This window comes from Panthera pardus, unplaced genomic scaffold (genome assembly GCF_024362965.1).
Source record: "Panthera pardus isolate Hobbes unplaced genomic scaffold, ASM2436296v1 HiC_scaffold_21, whole genome shotgun sequence".
Lineage (NCBI taxonomy): Eukaryota > Metazoa > Chordata > Mammalia > Carnivora > Felidae > Panthera > Panthera pardus.
The window spans coordinates 1,730,829-1,752,605 of NW_026526777.1; the positions used below are offsets into that span (position 1 = coordinate 1,730,829).

Here is a 21,777-nt window from a genome sequence, read left to right on the forward strand (position 1 = left end):
ATCAAGCTCAGGCTTAACCAGCTGAGCCACCCAGCGCACACACACACACACACACACACACACACACACACACACACACTCTCTCCCCCTCCCCACCACGGCCTTTACATACAGCAATAGTGAAGGCACTGGCAGTATCTTCACCTCCGTGTTAGGTGGTACACACAGGTCTGAAAGGAATCGGCACCGGGCAAATTTTGCTGAAATTTCTACCCACCCTTCTTTTTAAAAATGCTTTCTCAAGCATAATTTGTGTCTCTGTCCTTTAAAAATGTACCTCACGGGGCGTCTGGGTGGCTCAGTCGGTTAAGCGGCTGACTTCGGCTCAGGTCATGATCTCGTGGTCCGAGAGTTCGAGCCCCATGTCAGGCTCTGTGCTGACAACTCAGAGCCCCATGGAGCCTGTTTCAGATTCTGTGTCTCCCTCTCTCTGACCCTCCCCTGTTCGTGCTCTGTCTCTCTCTCTGTCTCAAAAATAAATAAACGTTAAAAAAAATAAATAAAAATTAAATAAAAATTAAAATGTACCTCACTATCTAACCATGTTCCATAAAGGAGGGCTAAAATACGAGAACGGAGGGAGTCCACTATAATTATCCTCGATGTTTTCGTCTGGACTTCGAAGAGTTTACTCTGTTAAGTCATCAATTCTTGGAACTATATGGAAACTTCTGGGCCCGTGTATGTATTTTTCTGGTGGGTTATAATTCCATTAAGCTATCAGTAAAAGTTTATACATTTTAGCGTATGGGTGGGTTGTAGAAGAGAACAGAGAAACCACAACAGAATATTTATACATTTATTTATAATGAAATTATGGTCTAAATATTTACAACATATAGGAAACCAGAGAATATGTTTATACAAAGCCAGCCTGCAAAGTATTCAAATGTGCAAAAATGACAGTTCAGTATCTCAAACTACTCCTGGTTCAGCAGACTAGCTCCTTCTTTCACACGTCAATATTTGATACAAAAAAGTTCTTTTGGCAAAACCTGTAATGCCAAGGAAAAGGACAAGTTGCAATTTCAGTCACTAAGTTCGCCATCCATCCTACTGAGCGGTCAAATCTCTCTATTTGAGCTGCAACCAGTTCTGAGAGGCAGACCACTGTGTTTCATTTCTGTGAGGAGTTCTGACCAGCTTTGATCAAGCAGTTTTCTCTGACCCAGCTGACGACATGGAGCTTAGAAGGGCAATAAAAACAGCAATGGCTTTCTGAGACAAGAGTGCCTGAAGGTGCCAGCTTTGGCTCATCCCAGTAAAAAGACACAGGGGAGAAAAAAACAAAAAACAAAAAACTTTAATCTTCCTACTCAGGATCCAGCTATATCCAACAGTTTTAAATGAGTAAAACTGAAGTTTCCAAAAACAGAAAAGAATGCAAAAATGAAACAGGGATGCACTGTCCTTAGATTTAAAGGTGCTGAAAGGAAAGGATGGTCTTAAGATCATTTCCCCACTAATAAATAGTAAGGCGTCGTTTGTAACCAGTTGGTATCAAAATTGACCAAACAGTAGTAAAATACAAATAAAACCTTCTCTTCGTCAGAATAGGGGCCATTCGTGTGGAAAAGGCTGGACCAGGTCAAATGTATATGGGAATGACCCTGTTGGGATGCTCTGTTGAACAAGCACATTTCACCAACTGTTAAAAAGCTTCTGAGACAAACTTGTGATTCTAAGTAAATGTTAACAGATGCTATGCCACTGCAGAAACGGGGATGTTGTAAAAAGAACGAGACACTTTGAGAAAGGAGACGCTGCATCTCTAACTTCTGCAAAGGTCCAAGATGGTTCCCGGTACAGGCCCCAGAGTCTTATTAAATCAAACGCATGCATTATTGCTAAAGAGAGTCACCGAGGGTCAAAGCTCTGCTCCACTGTTTCCTACGGGGCCATCCAGAATGGCATCTGCTGTTTAGCTCGTGGTTGTGACGAAGGGTACTGATAGCCCAAACTCCAGCCCTGTGGAAAGCTACTTGCATTTTTATGACCCCCGTGTTCCTCCTCTTCATCAGATGAATCTGCAGCATAAGCCACCAACCCAAATCCCTTCTCCGTAGTTTTCATCTTCTTGACTGGATAATCTAGAATAGAGAAAACAACCCCAACCCCATTCCCCACCAAGACAAAAAAAAAAAAAAAAAAAAGATAATACCATAAATTCGTTAATAAAAAAAAGATGTTAATTGTAATTGGTTAGTTGGACACCATTTTGAGGTCACAGGGTCAATGGTCACCCAAAAACGTTGAAGATCACACGAAAAACAGCACCAGCATCAGCAAATGTGAGTCCACCAGAACCATGTAAGAAAACAGAGAAAGAAAAAAGAAACACAAAAAAAAAAAAAAGAAAAAAAAAGAAAAAAGAAAAAAAAAAGTAAAGTTAGCAAGTGAGTCTCCGGAGGCTAATATTTCACCTTTTAAAGAGTTCAAAAAAAAGAAGAAAAGAAAAAAATGTATTTTCTTTTGCTCACTTTTATTACGACTACAGGCAAAGAACACGAGTGGCCCCATATTCCTCTACACATCTAGAGTTCTGGGATACTAAGAGGCAATGCTTTTTCAACAGCCACAGGCTGACCATTCAATCGATAGAGCTATGCAGAGAGAAGTAGCTCAGCTCCCAATACAAAGAAAAATCAATCTTTTTTAAAAGTAGGCTCTACGCATGGGGCTCGAACTCAGGACCCCAGGATCAAGAGTCACATGTCCCACTGGCTGAGCCAGGCAGGTGCCCCAAAATACCAGTCCTCAAGTCTGCATCAGATTACCTCCAGGTATTCAGATAACAAAGGCAACAAAATTTTGAACTGACCTACCAATCATTAGTATTTCCTAGGGCTTTAATGCTACGCATAAAACGTAAGTTAACCAACTCTTTCCTAGACACACGTCAGTTGAAAATTAAAGCCCGTGTAACTGTATGTCGTCCTTTTAAATAAAAACAAGTATTCTCATTAGCCTGTAGATTTTAGAAGCTGGATTAAACACCTGAATGAGTGCCATCTGAGTGAACATCAGGTCAGAAAACTAATAGCTTAGGAACAGTCTTAGCCACCCGAGTATCCCCAGCTACACCTCACTCACCATGGCCCCCTGCTCCGGCCCCAGACCCACTCCTGTCATCAGACTCTGCCTTCATTCCAGTCACTGGAAAGGCTGGTGGAGGCATCAACTGCCTGTTAGGAGAAAAAATGTGACAGCCCTTTCAGACAGATTCGATCCATCATAACCTGTCCAGCAGACACGAAGCAGGTAACCATCCACTTCTATCTACCCCTTCCGCCTGACCCCACCCTTCAAGCTATCATCAAGTTGTCAGATTGTAAGGCCGGTCTACACAGCCAGGCTGGGCCGGGCCAAAACAAGAATGCGCTGCTGGGAGAAGTTAGGCTCATCCAGTGAAGGCTCAAAGGATGGTACAGGAGAGCGCGAGCCCTGGGTGGCAGGCCGGACCTCCATTCAAGTACCTCAACCCATCAGGTTCTAGGATTCTAAGTAGCAAACATGGCTTGTGTCAGACTCCTGTCCCTGCCTACGCTCAGGAAAACGGCCAAGATGCAGGCAGTGAAGGTAAAGGAAGATGCCTGAATGAACAAGCACTGAATTATTCAAAGTCGAGTACAGCGGCCCGGAGACTGGGAGGCGCGTCCTATTCTCCATGAGCGTATCCGTTACAAAGAACAGGAGCTTATTTGAGCCAAAGGATCTCGTTACAGTTTTAGAACACGGGAAACCCGCAGCAATGATCATTCTCACTAGCGATGCAAACGGAGGACGTCTTAATACATTCATGTAATTCCGCTCCAACAAACTTACCTGTCCCTCTCTCGCTCTTTGCCTGAGGAACTTGCCGGCTTCGATCCTGCACCTTCAATGTCATTCTGACTGGAGAAGCCTGTACCTAAATTAGTCATATGAATGGGTCCATGCTATGAGCAGAAAAATACAGTGGCATTAGCAAATCTACAACTGCTGTACAGACTTTAGCTCCTTAACGTAACTGTCAAGTGCCTTGTCTTTCTGGTCAATTGCAGTAATCTGCACTACATAGCTCTCTGGGATTTGGGGCGTAACCACGGCCCAAACAGAGATCACTCTTCTCTACGGAGGACTTGCTCGGGGACATCATGATTGATTATGCTACCTGCATCTGTTTTCAATTCTCCATCTAGAACTATAAAAATGCTTCAAAGCGTGTTTCAAAGAAGGCTTCAAGGACTCTGGCAAAAAGCGCAGGTGCTTCTCCTGATGAAACAAAACTGCACCAAAACTAAACATTTTAATAATATTTTTAAAAACCCTATACTCGAATGACTATAACTATGCACAGAATCACATTTTGGCCACCTTTTTCTGCGGGTGGTGGGGGACTGGAGGAAAAAAATCACTCTTTCTTATGGAGAGACAGAATAGTAAATTGGGAGCTAAGGTTTAAATACAAACCACTATTGGGAGGTAGAATGATACCTTTCGGTGAGATGTGTAGGGAAGCGAGAACTATCTGAGGCTTTCGAGAGTGCTGTGTAAGAGGAAGTGCAGAAATCTACACGACTCGTTCCAGGTGCCAGTCATAAGAGACCTATACTTCTCTCTATGTGGAGTTCTGTATTTTATCATATTGACCCCAAAGACAAACCCACCCAAAGGGACTCATTCTTGCTTTCAGTTAATCCCCCAAGGAAAAAACCCTAATCTAAATGGATTCCAGAAAACAGAAATCCTCGTTATCGGGAAAACAACTGGCATAGATGTGAATTTCTTTCTTTAAAGGAAAGATACAGTAGGGTATGGTGAGGAAAGTAAAAGTATTTTATTTAACCTGGTATCCAAGAAGTCCAGACTCTCGTTCATCTGGTAGCTCCTCTGTGAATCGCCTCTTCTGTGCCTGGGGTTGACTTGGGAGTGGGGGCTGGGGCGGGGGGCGGGGGCTGGGGCTGGGGGCCCGCAGGCAAGGCAGTTTTGACAGGAGCAGCAGGAATAAAAGGCCCGCTCATCGGACTCTGGGACCAAAACAAACCAAGGGGAAAAATGGTGTGAGAACGCCCAGCCACTTTAAGAACACAATAGTTACAATACATTTTAATGATGCACATGTATCCTAGAAATCCTGTATCTCTGGCCGCGAGTTTCCTTCCTGTATCATCTGGTGACAGTACAGCCTTCCCACCCTGACGGTAGGGAAATGCAAAACTGACGATCTCTAAGGTGCTCTCAACTCTTAGGAAAAATCTGCTGTGCACTTGGGCGATTAGGAGCAAACATGATCAACAAATAATACAAATTCTAGCCACTTACTTAGTTCAGAAGTTACAAGCCAAACATTCTCCAATTTAAGCTCCTCTAATCAACGCGATTAGCTCTTTCTGGATCATAAAGGCTGCCAACGCTCGTGGCAAAGGCAAGTCCATCTGCCACTTCCGTGGGTAAGTTGTCATAGCAACGGGGAGTCTAACGTTTTAAGAGATTGTTCCAAAAAGGAATAAGGACTGACCCAGCACGCGCGTCAGAGAGATAAGACAAGTCTTATCAAATAGCCATGACTTGTTGAACACGTGGGTCACCTCAATTAACCTTTGCGACCTCTGAGATATTATCATTACGCCCATTTTCTTTTTCTTTTCTTTTCTTTTTTTTAAGGTAGGCTTCACACCCAGGGCGGTGCCCAACTCGAGGCCTGAACTCCTGACCTGGGCCAAGATCCAGAGACACTCAACCAACTGAGCCACCCAGGCGTCCCACGCCCATTCTCTATAAGGAAACCAAAGCCTGGATAGGCTGAATTATATTCCAGGAAGGCACAGCTCAAACCCGGGAACGCATGAGGGGCCCGGGCCGCCCGCTCTCTCAAGCCCAACCCTAAAGAGCCTGCTCCACCATATGCATTTCTGGTCACAAACCAGCGCGGCTCAAAGCTGGAGAACTAGGGCTCTGCCAAACACAGAAGGCACGTGATTAGGCCTCAGGGTCACCGCCAGAATTCAGCGAAGTCCTCTGCTGTTTCTCCCTGTCCAGCCCCCTTCAGTGCTCACAGCCCACCGATCGGGAGGCTGGGCAATGGTTCGGGGCTGCACTTCCTCTGGCACGGGTCCACTCTGAGAGGCCCACGGTCAAGGGCCCGCCATCAATCACCGTGCGCTCACTCACTAGCTTCCCTCTGCTCTCTGACGGACGTAGGGTTGGACACCATCCACCCAGATGAGCTAGCTGCCTACCCTTTCCGAAAATTCTAGTTTCTTACACGGTTTGAGAATTCCGTGAGAGCATTTACGATCCTGAAGTTGGCAGAGCTCGTGTAGCCCTTGGCCTAGGAGCCCCTGCCTATGGTGGATTTCCTTCGAAGCTGAGGGACTCCGTTCCAAACGCGTGGAGGCGTGGCGTGGGCTGGCTCCCCTCTCCCGGAGCCAGGTGCAGGCCAACTACGATCGTGGCCCTTGTACACTTGCGACTCGAGTGTTCCCGGAGCACGGCCACGCTCACTCACTCGGTATCGTCTCGGGCCGCGCGTGCGCCCGCCGACCGGGCGCGCCAGGCGTGACGGCGCCCGCAGGGCCCGCGACACCTAACCTAGCCGGCGGCCAGCATTCCAGGGGAAGCTCGCCGACTCCTCTTCTACACACCGGTCTGCCGGTGCCACACACTTGAGGATGAACGCACCGGTGTGTGCACGCTGTCCCCCGAAGCCTTCGGGTAGCTCGGTGGCGGGAACGCGGGAGGAACGGGAGAAAACCCCTCCCGCTGCACCTTAACTACACACCTGTTCTCTCTGAACGCCGCCGCCGCCGCGCCCGCACCCCTCCCCTGCCCGGCCTCCCCCAGCACAGCGGCGTCCGGCTCCCGCCCCGGCGTCCTACCTGTCCAGTGCTAGCTGGAGGCTGCACTTGGGTTATCGGGTATTGTGTTGGCACAGGGGGCACTCCAGTAGGTAATGCTGGCAAGACTCCGGGTGCCAGTGAAACAGCCGGTGGCACTATGCTTGGCACTCCGTAGGGAGGCTGAACTGGCTGCTGAGGAGGGGGAACAACAGGGTAACCAGACTGATAGCCATTGGATGGATAATATGGTGGCTGAGGAGGGACACTACTTATAGCAGAGGGTTGTGTATAGCCTGAGGGGGAAGAAAAAAAGTGTTTAATCAGCTGCAGCAGAATGAGACATTTTAGCTGAATATTAACTTAATCTCTAGGGAAGAAAACTACTGAGGTACGAATGGCTTTTCAAATCACCCTAGGTTCTGAGTGCCCTGGCACGCTTAGTCTAGCCTCAAGTATCTATTTCACACACACATATCGCTAACAACGCATTTATCTTCGTCGAACACTTTGAGACATACACACCTGGTAAGGGTACAGCAGTATTAATCTGATTCACAAATCTAGAGTATTCAGCATGAACCTGCAAGAGAAGGGAAGACAAATTCATATGGGACAGTCCCAATTTGTGGAGTATTTACAAGAGTCTGGTTCTGGGACTAAAGCAGCCGGGGATTAAAATATTTCCACTGGTATCTCAACCTATTTGAGACCTGTTTACTCTAAATTTTAATAAGGCACGGGGCGCCCGGCTAACTCAACGGGTGGAGTGCGTGACGCTCGATCTCAAGGTTGTGAATCTGAGCCCCATGTTGGGTGTAGAGATTATTTAAAATCCCCCAAATGAGACCCAACTCTGAGGTAAAAATCATCCAGAGCCACACAGATACAGAAGGTAGGAAGTTCCTAAGTTGTCAGTATAACTAATGAGAAATCATTCATTCTTTTATTTGCTGGACTTGTCCTCAAGGAGCTCAAGGCTCAGCACAGAGCTAGTATGTCTCCCCCCCCCCGCCCCCCAGTTCTTCGTTCTGGGCACCCCACTGAGTCGCCACACGCAGCAATGAGACAAAGCCAGGGGGTGATCAGGGCAGTGGTCTGGTATAAAGGATAGTAAATCAGGTTACTTTGCAGAAGCAAAGCAAACAACTTCCCAAAAGTCTGGAACCCTTACGTATCAAATAACACAACGTTGAACAGTCAACCCCAAACCTGGTTTCCATCAGGTGCTACGCAAAAAGTTAGGCCTCCCGGTCTAACTTTTGGTTACTAGACTACAGAATAAAAAGAATACTCAAATAAGCAATTAGGCCAAAGCCCTGCCGATTGGTTTTAAACCATCATAGCTCCATCTTCCTCCCTTATTTAGCCAGACTTACTCTTGAAAAGAACTTGGAAGGCCCACAGCAAACAACCTGACCAAGATTAAAAGTGTCGTCTACTTAAGTAACTGAGGACATTGAGATTTCACACTGAAGGCCTGCACATTTCCGAAACTCCATACTGAAATGCCTCCTAAAGAAGAAAACGCACACCAGCGAGGACATGCTAGGGTGGTCTGACTTCCTTAGAGAGAATGTTAGTGGCCAGAACGGTGTGGTTTAAATGGTGTCCTTTCAAAAGTCACGTCTGCCAAAAACCCCAGAATGTGACCTTATTTGGAAACAAGGTCTTGCAGATACACAGTATTAAGATGAAGTCACTCTGGATTCCAGCGGGCCCTAAATCCGAGGACTGCCACCCTTCTGAGAGACAGATGGACAAGGAGAGGCAGGAGTAGGCCAGGTGTCACCGGGACAGAGAACGGAGCTCTGCTGACACCCGGCGAAAATGCAAAGGGCTGCAGGCCGGGGGAGGCGTGGAACATTCTCCCGCACGGTGTTGTTCAGAAAGAGCCAACCCTGCCCACGCTTGGATTCTGCGTGTCTGGCCTCCTGAGCAGTCAGAGAATACGTTTCTGTCACCTAGTCGGTGGCAACTTGTTACTGAAGCCCTCGGAAACCAGTGCAGGTGGGAAGAGGGCTCAGACACAGCCCCACACAGCAGTTCTCTGCATATCAGACAATCGAACAGAACTCACTGTTTGCAAGAGATTCTCACAGAGCTTCTTGGCAGCAGCCAGGCCTTCTGGTTTGGGATGGCTGCAAAGAAAGAAGACCCAGAAAATTCAAAGAGGAGAAAAGTAAAAGATACAGAATCTTGTTTCACTTCGTATACTGTTTATAAGTTTAATACATTTAATGCAGCACAAATCTAACTTTCTGAAAATCACAAAATAACGTAATAGAAGCCCCGTAAGATATAACCAGTATCATCGAGACATACACTTTTTGGTCTCTCTGAGTTATAGTACTTCTTGACATAAGACTTTTAAAAGACACTAAAATCACTATAAAGTACACAAATACTGTCGTAGGTTTAAAAACAGGCTACTTTAGGCTCATCACAGCTACTTTAGGGTCAGAGATCGTATAAAACCCAAGAACCTGAATACTAAAAAAGGCAATTCCACCTCCTATTTCAATCATTCTTACTAAGTAATTACAAAGTGATTATTGCTAGTACTGACCTAAGTCCCTCATGTTAAGGTTTATTAAACCTATTTTCTTACACCTTCTGAATTATCCCTGCCTGTACTGATCTGGTGACAAGCATTCAAATGTCCTCAGCCCCACCCATCCACACGTACCTAATGTAAATATACATAGGCTCAAAAGCTTCTCGGCCAGATGCTGGCTCAATGCAACCCGAACCTTTGCCTCTTAGGAAGACTTTGGCACCTGTTTCAATCTGAATGTGCTGCAAATAGGAGCAGCCCGGACCTTCCACTTTCTCCTTGACATTGAAAGTGGGCACAGCATGCTCTAGACCCACAAATAATTTATCTTGAACATAATGCATCTGTGGAAGAACAGAACACCTCAGATTAAACATGACACATAATTAAATCCAAATCTTGAAAATGATTCTGCGCAAGACTTTAATCCTCCAGATACCTTTAATCACTGTTAGAACAAGGACTCCAAATAATTTCTACCATGAGCCTATAAAAATAAACTTCACAAAGTAGCTTAAATTTTTTTTTTTAACATTTATTTTGAAAAGGAGGGAGAGAGTGCGTGTGCACATGAGCGTGTAAGCAGGGGAGAGGGCGGAGATAAAGGGAGAGAGAATCCCAAGCAGGCTCTGCGCTGTCAGTATGGAGTCCGACGTGGGGCTCGATTCCACAAACCCTGAGATCATGACCTGAGCCAAGGTCAAGAGTCGGGTGCTTCACCGACTGAGCCCCCCAGGCGCCCCTATAGTAACTTAATTTAAATGAGATCTGCCTGTCCCACGCACCTACCTAGAGCATTAACACCTTCCTCAGTTCAGCAAAACAGGCATAAAGCAAAGACTCGCGGCTCAGGAAGCACGCCCACGGCCCAGGCCACCGCAAGGCAGTGAGAGCCCGGCGCGGTCTCCCGGGACGCGATAGCGGCGTGTCGGGTCGTGCAGTCAGCCCCGTGGCGTCCTCCAGTGAGGGCTGCTCTCGCCCACCCTGTTCTCTAGGAGGATTGTATCAGCAGAGTCTTGCTTCACCAGACTCAGCCTTCTTAGTCCTCCAGCTGCCGTCACATTTACAGACACAGAACCAAACCGCTAACTTCACAGCGAACGGTGTGCCCTCGACCGCGTCAACGCCCTTTCCAAAGGGCGCGTCACCAGGCCAGCACTAGCAGGGAGCTCTCGGGTCAGAATTTCAGGATTTTCTATGTTCTTCTCATCTACCATTTTCTGTGGCCTATGTCAATTTTACAGAAATGACAAAGCTGTTAGGGGATCTCTCCACCAAACATACCCCTGACTGGAAGGGAGGCTTCTGGCCAACAGCTGGAGACAGCTGTGCAATGGGCGCCGGCTGGTGATAGACAGTGACTGTTGCACCGTTAAAAGTTGGACTCGTCCCCGTGGCGGCTTTGACCACCCCATTGGTGATGATCTCTTTGATTCGGTTTACAGCTCCTGTGGAAAAACGGGGTGAGATGTTATACCAATGGGATGAACGCACGGACTACCAGCTCGTGACAAAGGTCAATGCTCAGGTGCCCATGTACTAATCCGTTTTATAGGATCCCCAAGTATGTGGTTCTCAGCCTCTCTAAACCCCCAGCCCATTCGCAAGCAATTCATACACACGAGTTAGCACAGCCCAGGGACATTCTGCCAACCTGTTACTTAGAGCCCTATACTTTGCCCCTCGCAAAAAGCAGATGTGAGCCCAACCGTTACTTACTGTCTACTAATTCCCGTGTCTGGCCCTGAACATGAAGGTATAACGGACGATCCCTATAAAGAGAAATACAAAATGATGATCCCAAACTGGTCATAACCAAAGGAACCAAACGGGTCACCGAATTTGTAACGTTTATACTTTCCAAGTAAGGCAAAGGCACTATATTCACAGAAATGGCTGTTGCTAATTTTTAAGAACGTGGTTTAAAGCTGAGGCTAAATAAACTTTTCTGGTTGCTTCAAGTTAGCCAGCCCACACAGGATCAAATCTGCTCTTATGGGCTCCTGAATACGGGGATCTAGTCAACCGAGATAACCGGATGTTTGAGAAAATTCCTTTTTGTTGGCTAACAGGTTACGTGCAGACATGCTCTTGTCTATCCAAATGACCAGGGTGACAGTGACAGGAGCGCACAGACCCATGGCTGTGAGGCCCGCAACCAAAGCAACTCTCGACTCTAAATGTAACGTGGCTTAGATTCAGATTTTGACTGTAATCACCGAGAAGATCTTCGATAACCATACAGTTCATAACAAGCTGTCAGCAAAAAACAGCTGTGTCTAAAGACAAAAAAGTTCAAAACAGCAACCGGCGTGCACACAGTTGCAATATACTGTCTCAGGTGGGGAGCAAGTTTTGCTTCCTAATTATATTTGGTTTGGGCCAACGTGAAAAATGTTGCACTGCCTGAGTACCCGCCCCCAAACACCGAGTAATGGGAGAGACGAACTAAAGGGGACGAGATGTTTACATAGATAATCCAGCCACCCTGGAAACAGCAAGGAGTCGGACAAAAGGATGTTTTTTAGACGGAGATCACAACAAAACACACGCCCTTTTGTTGGGGGAAACATTCCCACACAAAAATTTAGAAGCGTGTCCATTAAATGTTAGCAATTGTCTCATCTCACACTTTCCCGTGATGTGTTTCCTCTAAGAAAACGTTACCTGTGAAATGAAAAATCAAAGAGCAGCAGGAAGGACGAGAGCTGCCGACCCTCCTTACGCACGTCTGAGACGTTCCCAAGTTCTACTACGAAGCATGCGTGTACGTCTAGCAAGCTGCTAACCAAATATTTACACCTATTTCCTCAGAATGAAAAACACACTAACGTGAGCCCGTGTCCAATCTTTTCCCAAAGCAGAGGAAGTGCATACACACCCTGGCCCCACTTTGGCCTTCTCCTCGCTTGTCATGAATCTCCCTCGAGTTGACACGGCGGCCCCACTAAGTCGGCTGATCTGAAAAGGAAACATTCTATTAAAAGGATGATGTGGCAGTTGACCGACTTCGATGACAGGCAGCAGGATGGATTTGCCCCAATGCATTCATTCCACCAACAGACAGGAATGACGTCTGTACAGGAATCCCTCCCATATCGGAAATCGCTTCCTGCTCAAGCTGACCCAGGGAGTCCCCCCATATCGGCTCCTTCACCTTCACTAGGAAGCTCCTCTGCAGTTAATTCAACCCAGCCCTGACTTTGGAGATTATGACCCAAACCCGCGAATAAATATCTGACTCCGCTCTCCGCGTTCACAAGACCACGCCCAGCCACCACCGTCCCCAGAGAGGCCCCACATCTCCCCACCTCATCCTGAGTCTGCCCTCGAGTCAACAGGTTCCTGCACGTGAGAGGCACGTCATTGATCTCGACTTCAGCCACCACCAGGTCGTCCTTGCTTTTATTGCTAGTTAGGCCTTTGCCAGCAGCCTGAAGCTACCAAGAAAGAGCAATTAGATCAAAAAGACTGTAAGATGAAATAGTATCTTTCTGCTGTCCAATTTACAACTGGCCCTTCCCAAGTCCCACCACCACCTTACCGTTCCCCAAACCTGCCTGCAAACACACTTGGAAACACTCCTGGGTCATTCTGCAAAAATGACACAACGAGCAAACAAAACCTCACTGAACTGACACCGAGTATTGTCAACCGACTTGAAGGCAACCCTCAGGTTTCTCTGTAACCTCAGCCACGTGTGCGTTTCTGTGATCACATAATCCCAGAAACCCTACGCTGCCATCTTCACGGGGAAAATCACAAGACCAAGTTACGGTGCTTTGCACCTCGACCAGCTAGCCGTACGTGCAGTCAAATGCAGGGCAGGGGCGCCTGGGTGGCTCAGTCGGTTGGGCGTCTGACTTCGACTCAGGTCGTGATCTCACGGTTTGTGGGTTCGAGCCCCACGTTGGGCTCTGTGCTGGCAGCTGGGAGCCTGGAGCCTGCTTCGGATTCTGTGTCCCCCTCTCTCTGCTCCTCCCCCACTTGTGCTCTGTCTCTCAAAAATAAATAAATGTAAAAACTAAGTTAAAAAAAAAAAATACAGGGCAGAGTCCAGCAACCCATGCACCTCACCTGTGTAACCGGACGCCGCCTTTGTGCCACCGCTGCGGCCATGACACCTTACATTCACCTAATCCCATCCTTGCAGTGACCTGGAACACCCGTCAGTTTTACCTGACAACCCATTACTTTCTACTAAAGAACTAAGAGAATGGATGAAAAATCAAGCAAAATCCTAAAATCTGGTCTGGCTTCTTTCAACTTCAACTGTAGGCAACTCCAGATAGCTGGATTGGAGTTATTCAAGAAAAATTTCATCCCAAGATGGCCTTCCCCAACCTTTTGTTGCCTTGGACCAATGTCCCACAAATCTGCTCCAGGAAGATAAAAATGCAGTTTACTTCCTTATGCATTAGATACATTTTAAGTATTTTTTTAACGTTTATTTATTTTTAAGAAAGAGAGAGTGAGCATGAGCAGGGGAGGGGCAGAGAGAGAGGGAGACGCAGAGCCCCATGCGGGGGCTCGAACCCACGAACCGCAAGATCATGACCTGAGCCGAAGTTGGTTGCTTAAGCCACTGAGCCACCCAAACGCCCCCGCATCAGACACGTTTTTAAGTCACGGACACAAACTAGATTCAGCAACATCTCATCTTTGTTCAGCCCCCCACTCAGCACGCTGGCTCAAGCACACCTCAGCTCCCTGAACCCCGGGGCCACCTTCAAAGGTGCGGGCAGTGCCGTCCGGCAGTGGGAGCTACCTGGCAGTCCAACGTGGGCGCCGTCAGCCTCGTGTCCAAGTGCCCTGCCGAGGAACTCCATCTTAAATCTTACTTTTCACTCAAATTTTAATTTAAATAGCTACAGGAGGCAGCAGCCACTGTCGGGGACCACCCAGGTACATGTCACCAACCCCATCAGATGAGGAAAACTGAGGCTCCACGACATATCTAAGGCCAAGAACCGAGGACCCTGGGTTTCACATCTAGATATTCTGATTCTAAATCCACTATCTGTGCACTGTGCTGCCGCCTGCTGAGCTCAAAAGCTTTTTAGAGAAAAAAAAATAAGTGATTCACATCAGTATTAAGAATTTTATTACTCCAGAAGCACTCCATGATCACCAGCGTGTTATAGCTCCTTGTAAAACTTACAAACGGACAACGGACTCAATCTTTGCAAACCATCAAAATACAATGAATAACGAACTTCCAATTCACTAGAAGTTCCCACCAATTCTGCCGCACTTGAATATTTAAACATCCAGACAGAGTATGGCCTGTTGATATCATACTCATACACTGGACAGCTAACAAAAAATTGTATTTTCCTTTCTCCCCCCAGCTTTATTGAGGTATAATTGACAAACAAAAATCGTGTACATATACTGAAGGTGAACAAGTGGATATTTTGATATACGGTTACATTGTGAAATAATCACAACGTGTTAATTAACACAGTCACTGCTCACCTAAATTGCATTTGCAAACACAGAACTCATTTCTTCACAGGTACTATGGAAGTCAGCTTTATTTTTTTATTAATTTTTTAAATGTTTATTTCTTTTTGAGAGAGACAGAGAATGAGCAGAGAAGGAGCAGAGAAAGAGGAAGTCACAGAATCGGAAGTAGGCTCCAGGCTCTGAGCTGTCAGCAGAGAGCCCGACGTGGGGCTTGAACCCACGAACCATGAGATCATGACCGGAGCCGAAGTTGGATCATGACCTCAATTGACTGAGCCACCCAGGCGCCCCCAGAAGAACTTTTTTTTTTTTCAAATGAGAATTATAATGGAGCAAGCAGCCTTGGAACACACTGAATTCTCCAACTCCAGAGGCTTTCAAGCAAAAGCTAAACACCCAGTTGTCCGAGGCGACTCTGAAGTCACACGTGTGCCAACCATGACAGATCTTACACAATTAACACAACTTGACATTCACACGCACGCCCAATTTCCATCCTCTGTAAACTTGAGACAGTAATCCATCCCTTAAAATTATAAGGATTTCTTTTAAGTGCAAAGCATGCATTCTAGCACTACAAACAGCCACCATACGCATCGTCCTGTAGAAGATTCTGGTTTCCTATTACAGGATAAGTTAAAGACTTCAAAGTTCAGATCCAGTCTAGTGGTGAGATTTTAGTTATACCACAAATTCTAAAAACGACCAAATTCTATAAAATGACCAATTTGTATGAAAACAGCAAACCAACCAACATATAAACTGTTCATTTTATTTCATGTTTAATTACACTGTAGACGTTCATTAGATTCTAATTATAAAGGACATTTATAAATGTATTTTTGAGCAGAGTTGACTAGAGACATTTTAAAGCTCACTGATTTACCTGGACTTTCTCATGTGACTTCAGGGAAAATGCACATGTGGTGAAAAATATACTACCATCGTTGCTTTAAATGATTATGTAGATAGCAGGCCGAACTAAGAACAAAGACAAAATGAGCTATTTGATCCGTAAATGTAGTCGAACCAACCAAAGCTGCCTCGTAAAAACAAATGACAAAATATCATCTGATATGTTCCAAAACTAAGTGATCCTTAAATTACTGGGTCCCGGTTTTCTCCTCTACACACAGGATTCTCGGATCGCACAATTACAAAACAACCCTTATTAACATCGCAGTTAGCAGAGTCCCTTCAACTTCAAATACCTTCTCGGCGGCATTCTGCGTTGGTTTCAGCTTCCCTTTGGCCATGAGCATGGCATTGATCTTGGCAGCCACAGCAGCAGCAGCATCCAAGGCTCCAGAGGGAGCAGCTGTGGAGCCCCCAGGGCTTCCCCCACTGCTGGTAACCTCCCCACCTGGGGCCGTCGGCGGGAGGAAGAGAAGGGGGGCTGGCGCTGGTTGGTCCCATTTGCTGCGGCGCCTACCGGGAAAAAGAGGAAAATATTGGGCCCCAAAGCTTTATTCATGTTATTCTTCCCCTTACTACGCTTTAGCACCCCATTTGCCGTCTATCGTGTCCTCTTTACACCCTCGAGTCTCTTATCAATATTAAAATGACCACCTCTCTTTATACAATTACCGCAGTATTTCCTAATTTCGACCCTACTCCAGAACCTACTTCTTTTCTACTCCATCACCCCTCTGAGAAAACTCCACTCTGTCCCACATGCCCCCGTTTCGCCCCTCCGCTTGGCCGGTCCTTCCGAAAAGTCCCTGCTTTCCGTCTCCCTCTGCTCCCTGCCGGCCTTTTTCGGGGGCCCCAAGGCCTGCTCACCGTCTTTCTCCCCAAAAGCCCAGCCCTCCAATACGTACACTTCCCACTTCAACGCTCCCCCCCCCCACACCCATACGCAGCTCCCAACGGTCCCTCCGTCTCTCCTCTGCCCCGTGCGAGCCGCGATGCCCTCGCCCAGGAAGCTTTACCCGCCGGCCCCGGGATGTGTCGCGCTCCCCGCGGACATGGCGACCGGCTCTGCTCAACCACCCGCCAACTACCCCACTACCACCTTCCCGTCACTTCCGCCCCCAACGCCCTCACGCACAGCCCCTTCCGGTCGTGAGGAAAAGCCGTTCCGGTGAAAGCGTCGGTTCCAATTGGACTCTTGTTGATTTCAAGGCGTCTGGCATTATCCGAGACAGGTAGGGTGTGACCTTCCTGCTTTCGGCTTGCCCTGGAGAAAGATGGCTGCCGAAGAGCATATCAAGGCGCAATTGGGGCGAGGAGAGTCCATGTTTGTTGTGGGCAAGTTGGGAGCCCACAAGACAATACGCAAGAGTCGGGGAATTAAACAGTTCGTCCCCCGGTCCAGCCACGTTTGTGTGGAGGCCCAGCCTCTGGCCAGGGAGAGAGCCTTCCCGCCACTTTGGCCCGCTTCACTCAGTTACCTGCTTAGGAAAAGGCAAATGATTCGTCCCAAAGGTCATGTGAGGAATTTCTCTAGTTGTTTCACGTCTGCACGCCAACCACTGCTTTCAGAGCAGGGCCTCGGGGGCGCGCCGCGAGGGGGCGCCGGCGGCTGGGCGCGCGAGCGGAGGGGAGGGGGCGGGCCGGGGCGCTCCGCCGGGGTCTGGGGGCGCTGGGAGCGGGCTGTGGACCCCGGAGGTGAGGGTCGCCGGCCGGGGCGCACCGCCGGGGTTGGGCTGGAAGTGGGTCGTGGACGGCGGAGGTGAAGGGGGCGGGCCGGGGCGCCCCGCCGGGGTTGGGGCCGGGACGCCGCGGACCGACGGCGTTTGGTGGGTCTTCAAGCTGCTAGGAGACTCTAGGTTGAACGACTAGCATGGAGTGCTGTGTTTCAAATAAATTTATATTCTGGTAGGATTAATAAAATACAAGGTAACTTGAAAGCCAAATTCGTAGTATTTTCCCTTCAGCATTTAATAAATGCCCCTTCCATCCGAACACCACGTTTATCATGTATGAAATTTTTTTTTAAATTTCTTTTTTTAACGTTTTATTTATTTTTGAAACAGAGAGAGACAGAGCATGAACGGGGGAGGGGCAGAGAGAGAGGGAGACACAGAATCGGAAGCAGGCTCCAAGCTCTGAGCCATCAGCCCAGAGCCCGACGCGGGGCTCGAACTCACGGACCGCGAGATCGTGACCTGAGCCGAAGTCGGACGCTTAACCGACGGAGCCACCCAGGCGCCCCTATCATGTATGAAATTTTATATATACGCTATTAACGTTTCTTCGTTCTTTTGCGTTGATCCGTTTGTTCCTTTGCTACGGTGTTTTTATTGGGTGATTCTATTTCAATTTTAATCTGTTAGGGCAAACCGATTTTCATCTACATTTCATTGCCCATTCTGACAGGTGTATTTTTCCAAGGAATTTCAGATTAAACACCATCGTTTTCCTGTTGCCCCTTTTCCCCAAAACACAACGTTGTTGGGAGTCTGATTGAAATTACATTATTTTTTTACATTTAAAAAAATTTGTGCTTTGTGAATCGTATTACCCTTTTCTAAAGGGTACTGGGGGGGAGGGGCCTGGCTGGCCCGGGGGTGGAGCATGTGACTCTCCATCTCCCAGGGGTGAGTTCAAGCCCCTCCTTGATCTGATCTGATCGCGGAGCCTACTTAAAAATTAAATAAAAATAAGAGGGTACTCTATGCGCTCAATTCACAAAGTTGTGCAACCATCACCACTATCTCATTGCAGACCATTTTCATCACCCCAAAAGAAACCCTGCACCCATTATCAGACACGTCCCATTTTCCCTTGCTAAGGCAACCACCAATCTACTTTCTGTCTCTCTGGAATTGCCTATTCTGAACATTTCACACAATGGAACCATAGAATATGTGACCTTTAGTGTCTGACTTCTTTCACTTAGCATCTTGTTTTCAAGGTTCGTGCATGTGGTAGCGTGTGTCAGTGCTTCATTCCTTATTACGGCCAAATAATATTCCATTGTATGGATAGGCCAGTTTATCCATTCATTTAGAATGGATAGTCACCACTTCTGTCTTTCCTTGGAAATTTTTTTTTTTATTTTTTTTTATTTTTTTAACGTTTTTTTTTTTTTTTTTTTTTTTTTTTTTGGGACAGAGAGAGACAGAGCATGAACGGGGGAGGGGCAGAGAGAGAGGGAGACACAGAATCGGAAACAGGCTCCAGGCTCCGAGCCATCAGCCCAGAGCCTGACGCGGGGCTCGAACTCACGGACCGCGAGATCGTGAGATCGTGACCTGGCTGAAGTCGGTCGCTTAACCGACTGCGCCACCCAGGCGCCCCGGAAATTTTTTTTTTTTTACATTTTATTTATTTTTGAGAGAGAGAGAGAGACAGAGTGTGAGTGGGGGAGGGGCAGAGAGAGAAGGAGACACAATCCGAAGCAGACTGCAGGCTCCCCGCTGTCAGCACAGAGCCCGACGCGGGGCTTGAACTCACGAACCACATGATTATGACCTGAGCCGAAGTCGTACACTTAACCGGCTGAGTCCCCCAGGTGCCCCCCCCGTCCCCCCGGCCCCTTCCTGTGTCCAGGGCAGGTAGATCAGCCCAAACTTGGAAGGTGCCAAAGTGGATTTCGCAGTCTGGGCCCGGTCCTCCCCCGCAGCAGGAAGGAGGAAAGAATGATGGTGGGCTTGCACCAGCTCTCCAGCACGTGCACCCCTGGCCTTTGGGGCACCACCTTCTACCTCCGACACTTGGAGTAATTTCTCCAAACAAAAGGATTTCCAACTGAGGAATTCTTCCGGCACTTCTAAAAATAGCTTTGTAATTTTTGTCACCTTCTTACAAGGGAAATCCATCAAGAAAGAGAAGAGTGGAACAGCTGTTCAAAAGGAGGTGGTTTGGGGCACCTGGGTGGCTCAGTGGGTTGAGCATCTGACTCTTGGCTTTGGCTCAAGTCATATCTCATGATTTGTGGGTTCGAGCCCTGCATCAGGCTCTGTGCTGACAGTGCAGAGCCTGCTTGGGATTCCCTCTCTCTCTCTCTCTCTCTCTCTCTCTGCCCTTCTGCTCACTCACTCGCTCTCACTTTCTCAAAATAAATTTTAAAAAATAATAAAAGTTTGTTTAAAAAAAAAAAAAAAGACGAGGCGGCTTGTAGAGCCCCAGATCTAGCCTCGGTGAGGCCTGCCTGTACTTAGTGCTGTGTCCTTGACCGCTGAGAGGTTTCCCCCAGTGTAGCTTAAAGTACTACAGGATCCCCTCGCCGCTGTGCACCTGAGCTGGCCTCAGGAAGCCTCTGGCGCACGCCCCGCCAGAAAGGATGTGGGTAAATCGCCCCTCGGTGGGACTGTGGAGCCGTCGGGAGTGGGTGAGCCCTTCCCACTGCGAAGTCAGCTGCGACAAGGCCCAGCTGGGAGCCCGGGTCAGGCTCTGGAGGTCCCCTTAGCAAAATAGGAGGTTAGTAAAGTGTATTGATGATTCCTCAGAGCCTCAGGGGAAGCACAGTCCCAAAAGAGATCAACATTTTGTCCTCTGCTGAAAAGGCACAGGGAGAAAAAGTGCAGTTATGTAATCCCGTTAGAGAAAACTCTTTATTCCTGTCTTCTGAAAGTACTTACGGTCAGATCCAGGGAAATTAATCCTTTTCTTCTCAAATTCTAGTCCACACCGAATTCCTTGCCATACTAAGTATTTGTGACGTAAGCTAATGCACTGATTGGCCACAACGAGGCTCCTGACCACCGAGTGTGGATTTCTGGGGGAGCCCGAGGAAGCAGGGAAACCCCTGACATCTCGGCTTATCACACACACCTCAGAGCAGCACTGCCCCACCAGATCGTGACCTTTCCCAGGGTTACAACCAGTGGGCTTGGAGGTGATCCGTAATCTACAACGGTCCTTCTCAGATGCAGGTCTCCTCAGAGACCTGAGCAGCAGAGCGGGGGATGGGCAAAATTCTGGCGTGCGTTCCTGCGGGGCAACAAAGTCTTACAGGACTAAATGTCCTAGAGAAATAACACCTGTCAGGAAAAGGCTATGGCTTTAACATCCTCAAAATCACCGTTTGGCAGCTGTTTTAGTGATAAGTGATGCAGGCAGGAATCAGCAATGGATCCTAAAGATAGTGGGTCAAAGTAAGAGGAGTAACGCGACAGTCACACGGTCACAGAGCAGCTCCTCACAAGACATTTGTTCGTTAGTTACAAAAGGAAGAACGCGGGGGCACCTGGGTGGCTCAGTCGGTCAAGCATCCCAGTCTTGGTTTCGCCTCAGATCCTGATGTTCCGGTTCGCGAGTTCGAGCCCCTCGCTGGGCTCTGTACTGACAGAGCCTGCCTAGAACTCTCTGTCTCCCTCTCTCTCTGCCCTTCCCCTGCTCTCTCTCTCCCTTTCTCTTTCTCTCTTTCTCTCAAAATAAATAAATAAACTTTAAAAAAAAGGCAGGGGGAGAATGGTACCTTCCTAGGGGAGAAACCTCACAGATACCACCTTAACTCGGTGATGGAAGATGTTAACTTCCGTCACGAGCGACAGGTGGCACGCACCTCCTGAGGGATGCTCTTAAATGAACACAGTGCCAAAAATGTTATAGCCCGAGTCCAAGCATAAGGAAATAGTAGACAAACCCAAGTTGAGAAACGTTATACAACTAAACTTTACTCCTTAAAAATACATGAGCCTAATCGTGGGAAATATCAGACAAACCCAAACCAAGGGATGTTACACAAATAACTTTTACTCTTTAGAAATATGTAACATTTAAAAATGTCATGAAATACAAAACTTGAGGAACTGTTCCCGATTCAAGGCGACTGCAAGGAGATGAGAACTGAATGTTACTCACGTCTGAGATTTCTTTTGTTATAAAAGATGTTACAGGGGACATTTAGCAGCATCTCAGTGAGGTTTCTAGACTAGATAGTATTGTAGCATTGTTACTTTGTTGATTTTGATCATCGCACTGAGGTTACATAAGAATGCTCTTGTTTTTAAAGAACATTCTTGGTTTAGTGGCGGGGAGGGG

The 21,777-nt window shown here is 47.5% G+C and overlaps 1 protein-coding gene and 3 non-coding genes across 4 annotated transcripts; 1 reads left to right on the plus strand and 3 right to left on the minus strand.

Annotated features, from left to right (window-relative positions):
• Positions 1-785: 785 nt before the first annotated feature.
• KHDC4 (KH domain containing 4, pre-mRNA splicing factor) lies at positions 786-16,886 on the minus strand. Its single transcript, XM_053908788.1, is given in 15 exon segments — positions 786-2,090; positions 3,094-3,185; positions 3,826-3,938; positions 4,829-4,930; positions 4,932-5,009; positions 6,861-7,114; positions 7,344-7,401; positions 8,899-8,959; positions 9,508-9,719; positions 10,660-10,823; positions 11,095-11,147; positions 12,257-12,336; positions 12,687-12,815; positions 16,056-16,272; positions 16,776-16,886. Coding segments are annotated over 15 exon segments (1,851 nt in total). The 5' UTR covers positions 16,814-16,886; the 3' UTR covers positions 786-1,890.
• LOC128778930 (small nucleolar RNA SNORA42/SNORA80 family) lies at positions 6,012-6,143 on the minus strand. Its single transcript, XR_008424789.1, has one exon. It is a non-coding gene; the product is annotated as a small nucleolar RNA SNORA42/SNORA80 family (small nucleolar RNA).
• LOC128778934 (small Cajal body-specific RNA 4) lies at positions 10,299-10,427 on the minus strand. The gene has a single exon (XR_008424793.1). It is a non-coding gene; the product is annotated as a small Cajal body-specific RNA 4 (non-coding RNA).
• TRNAR-UCG (transfer RNA arginine (anticodon UCG)) lies at positions 13,208-13,292 on the plus strand. Its single transcript has one exon. It is a non-coding gene; the product is annotated as a tRNA-Arg (tRNA).
• Positions 16,887-21,777: the final 4,891 nt, after the last annotated feature.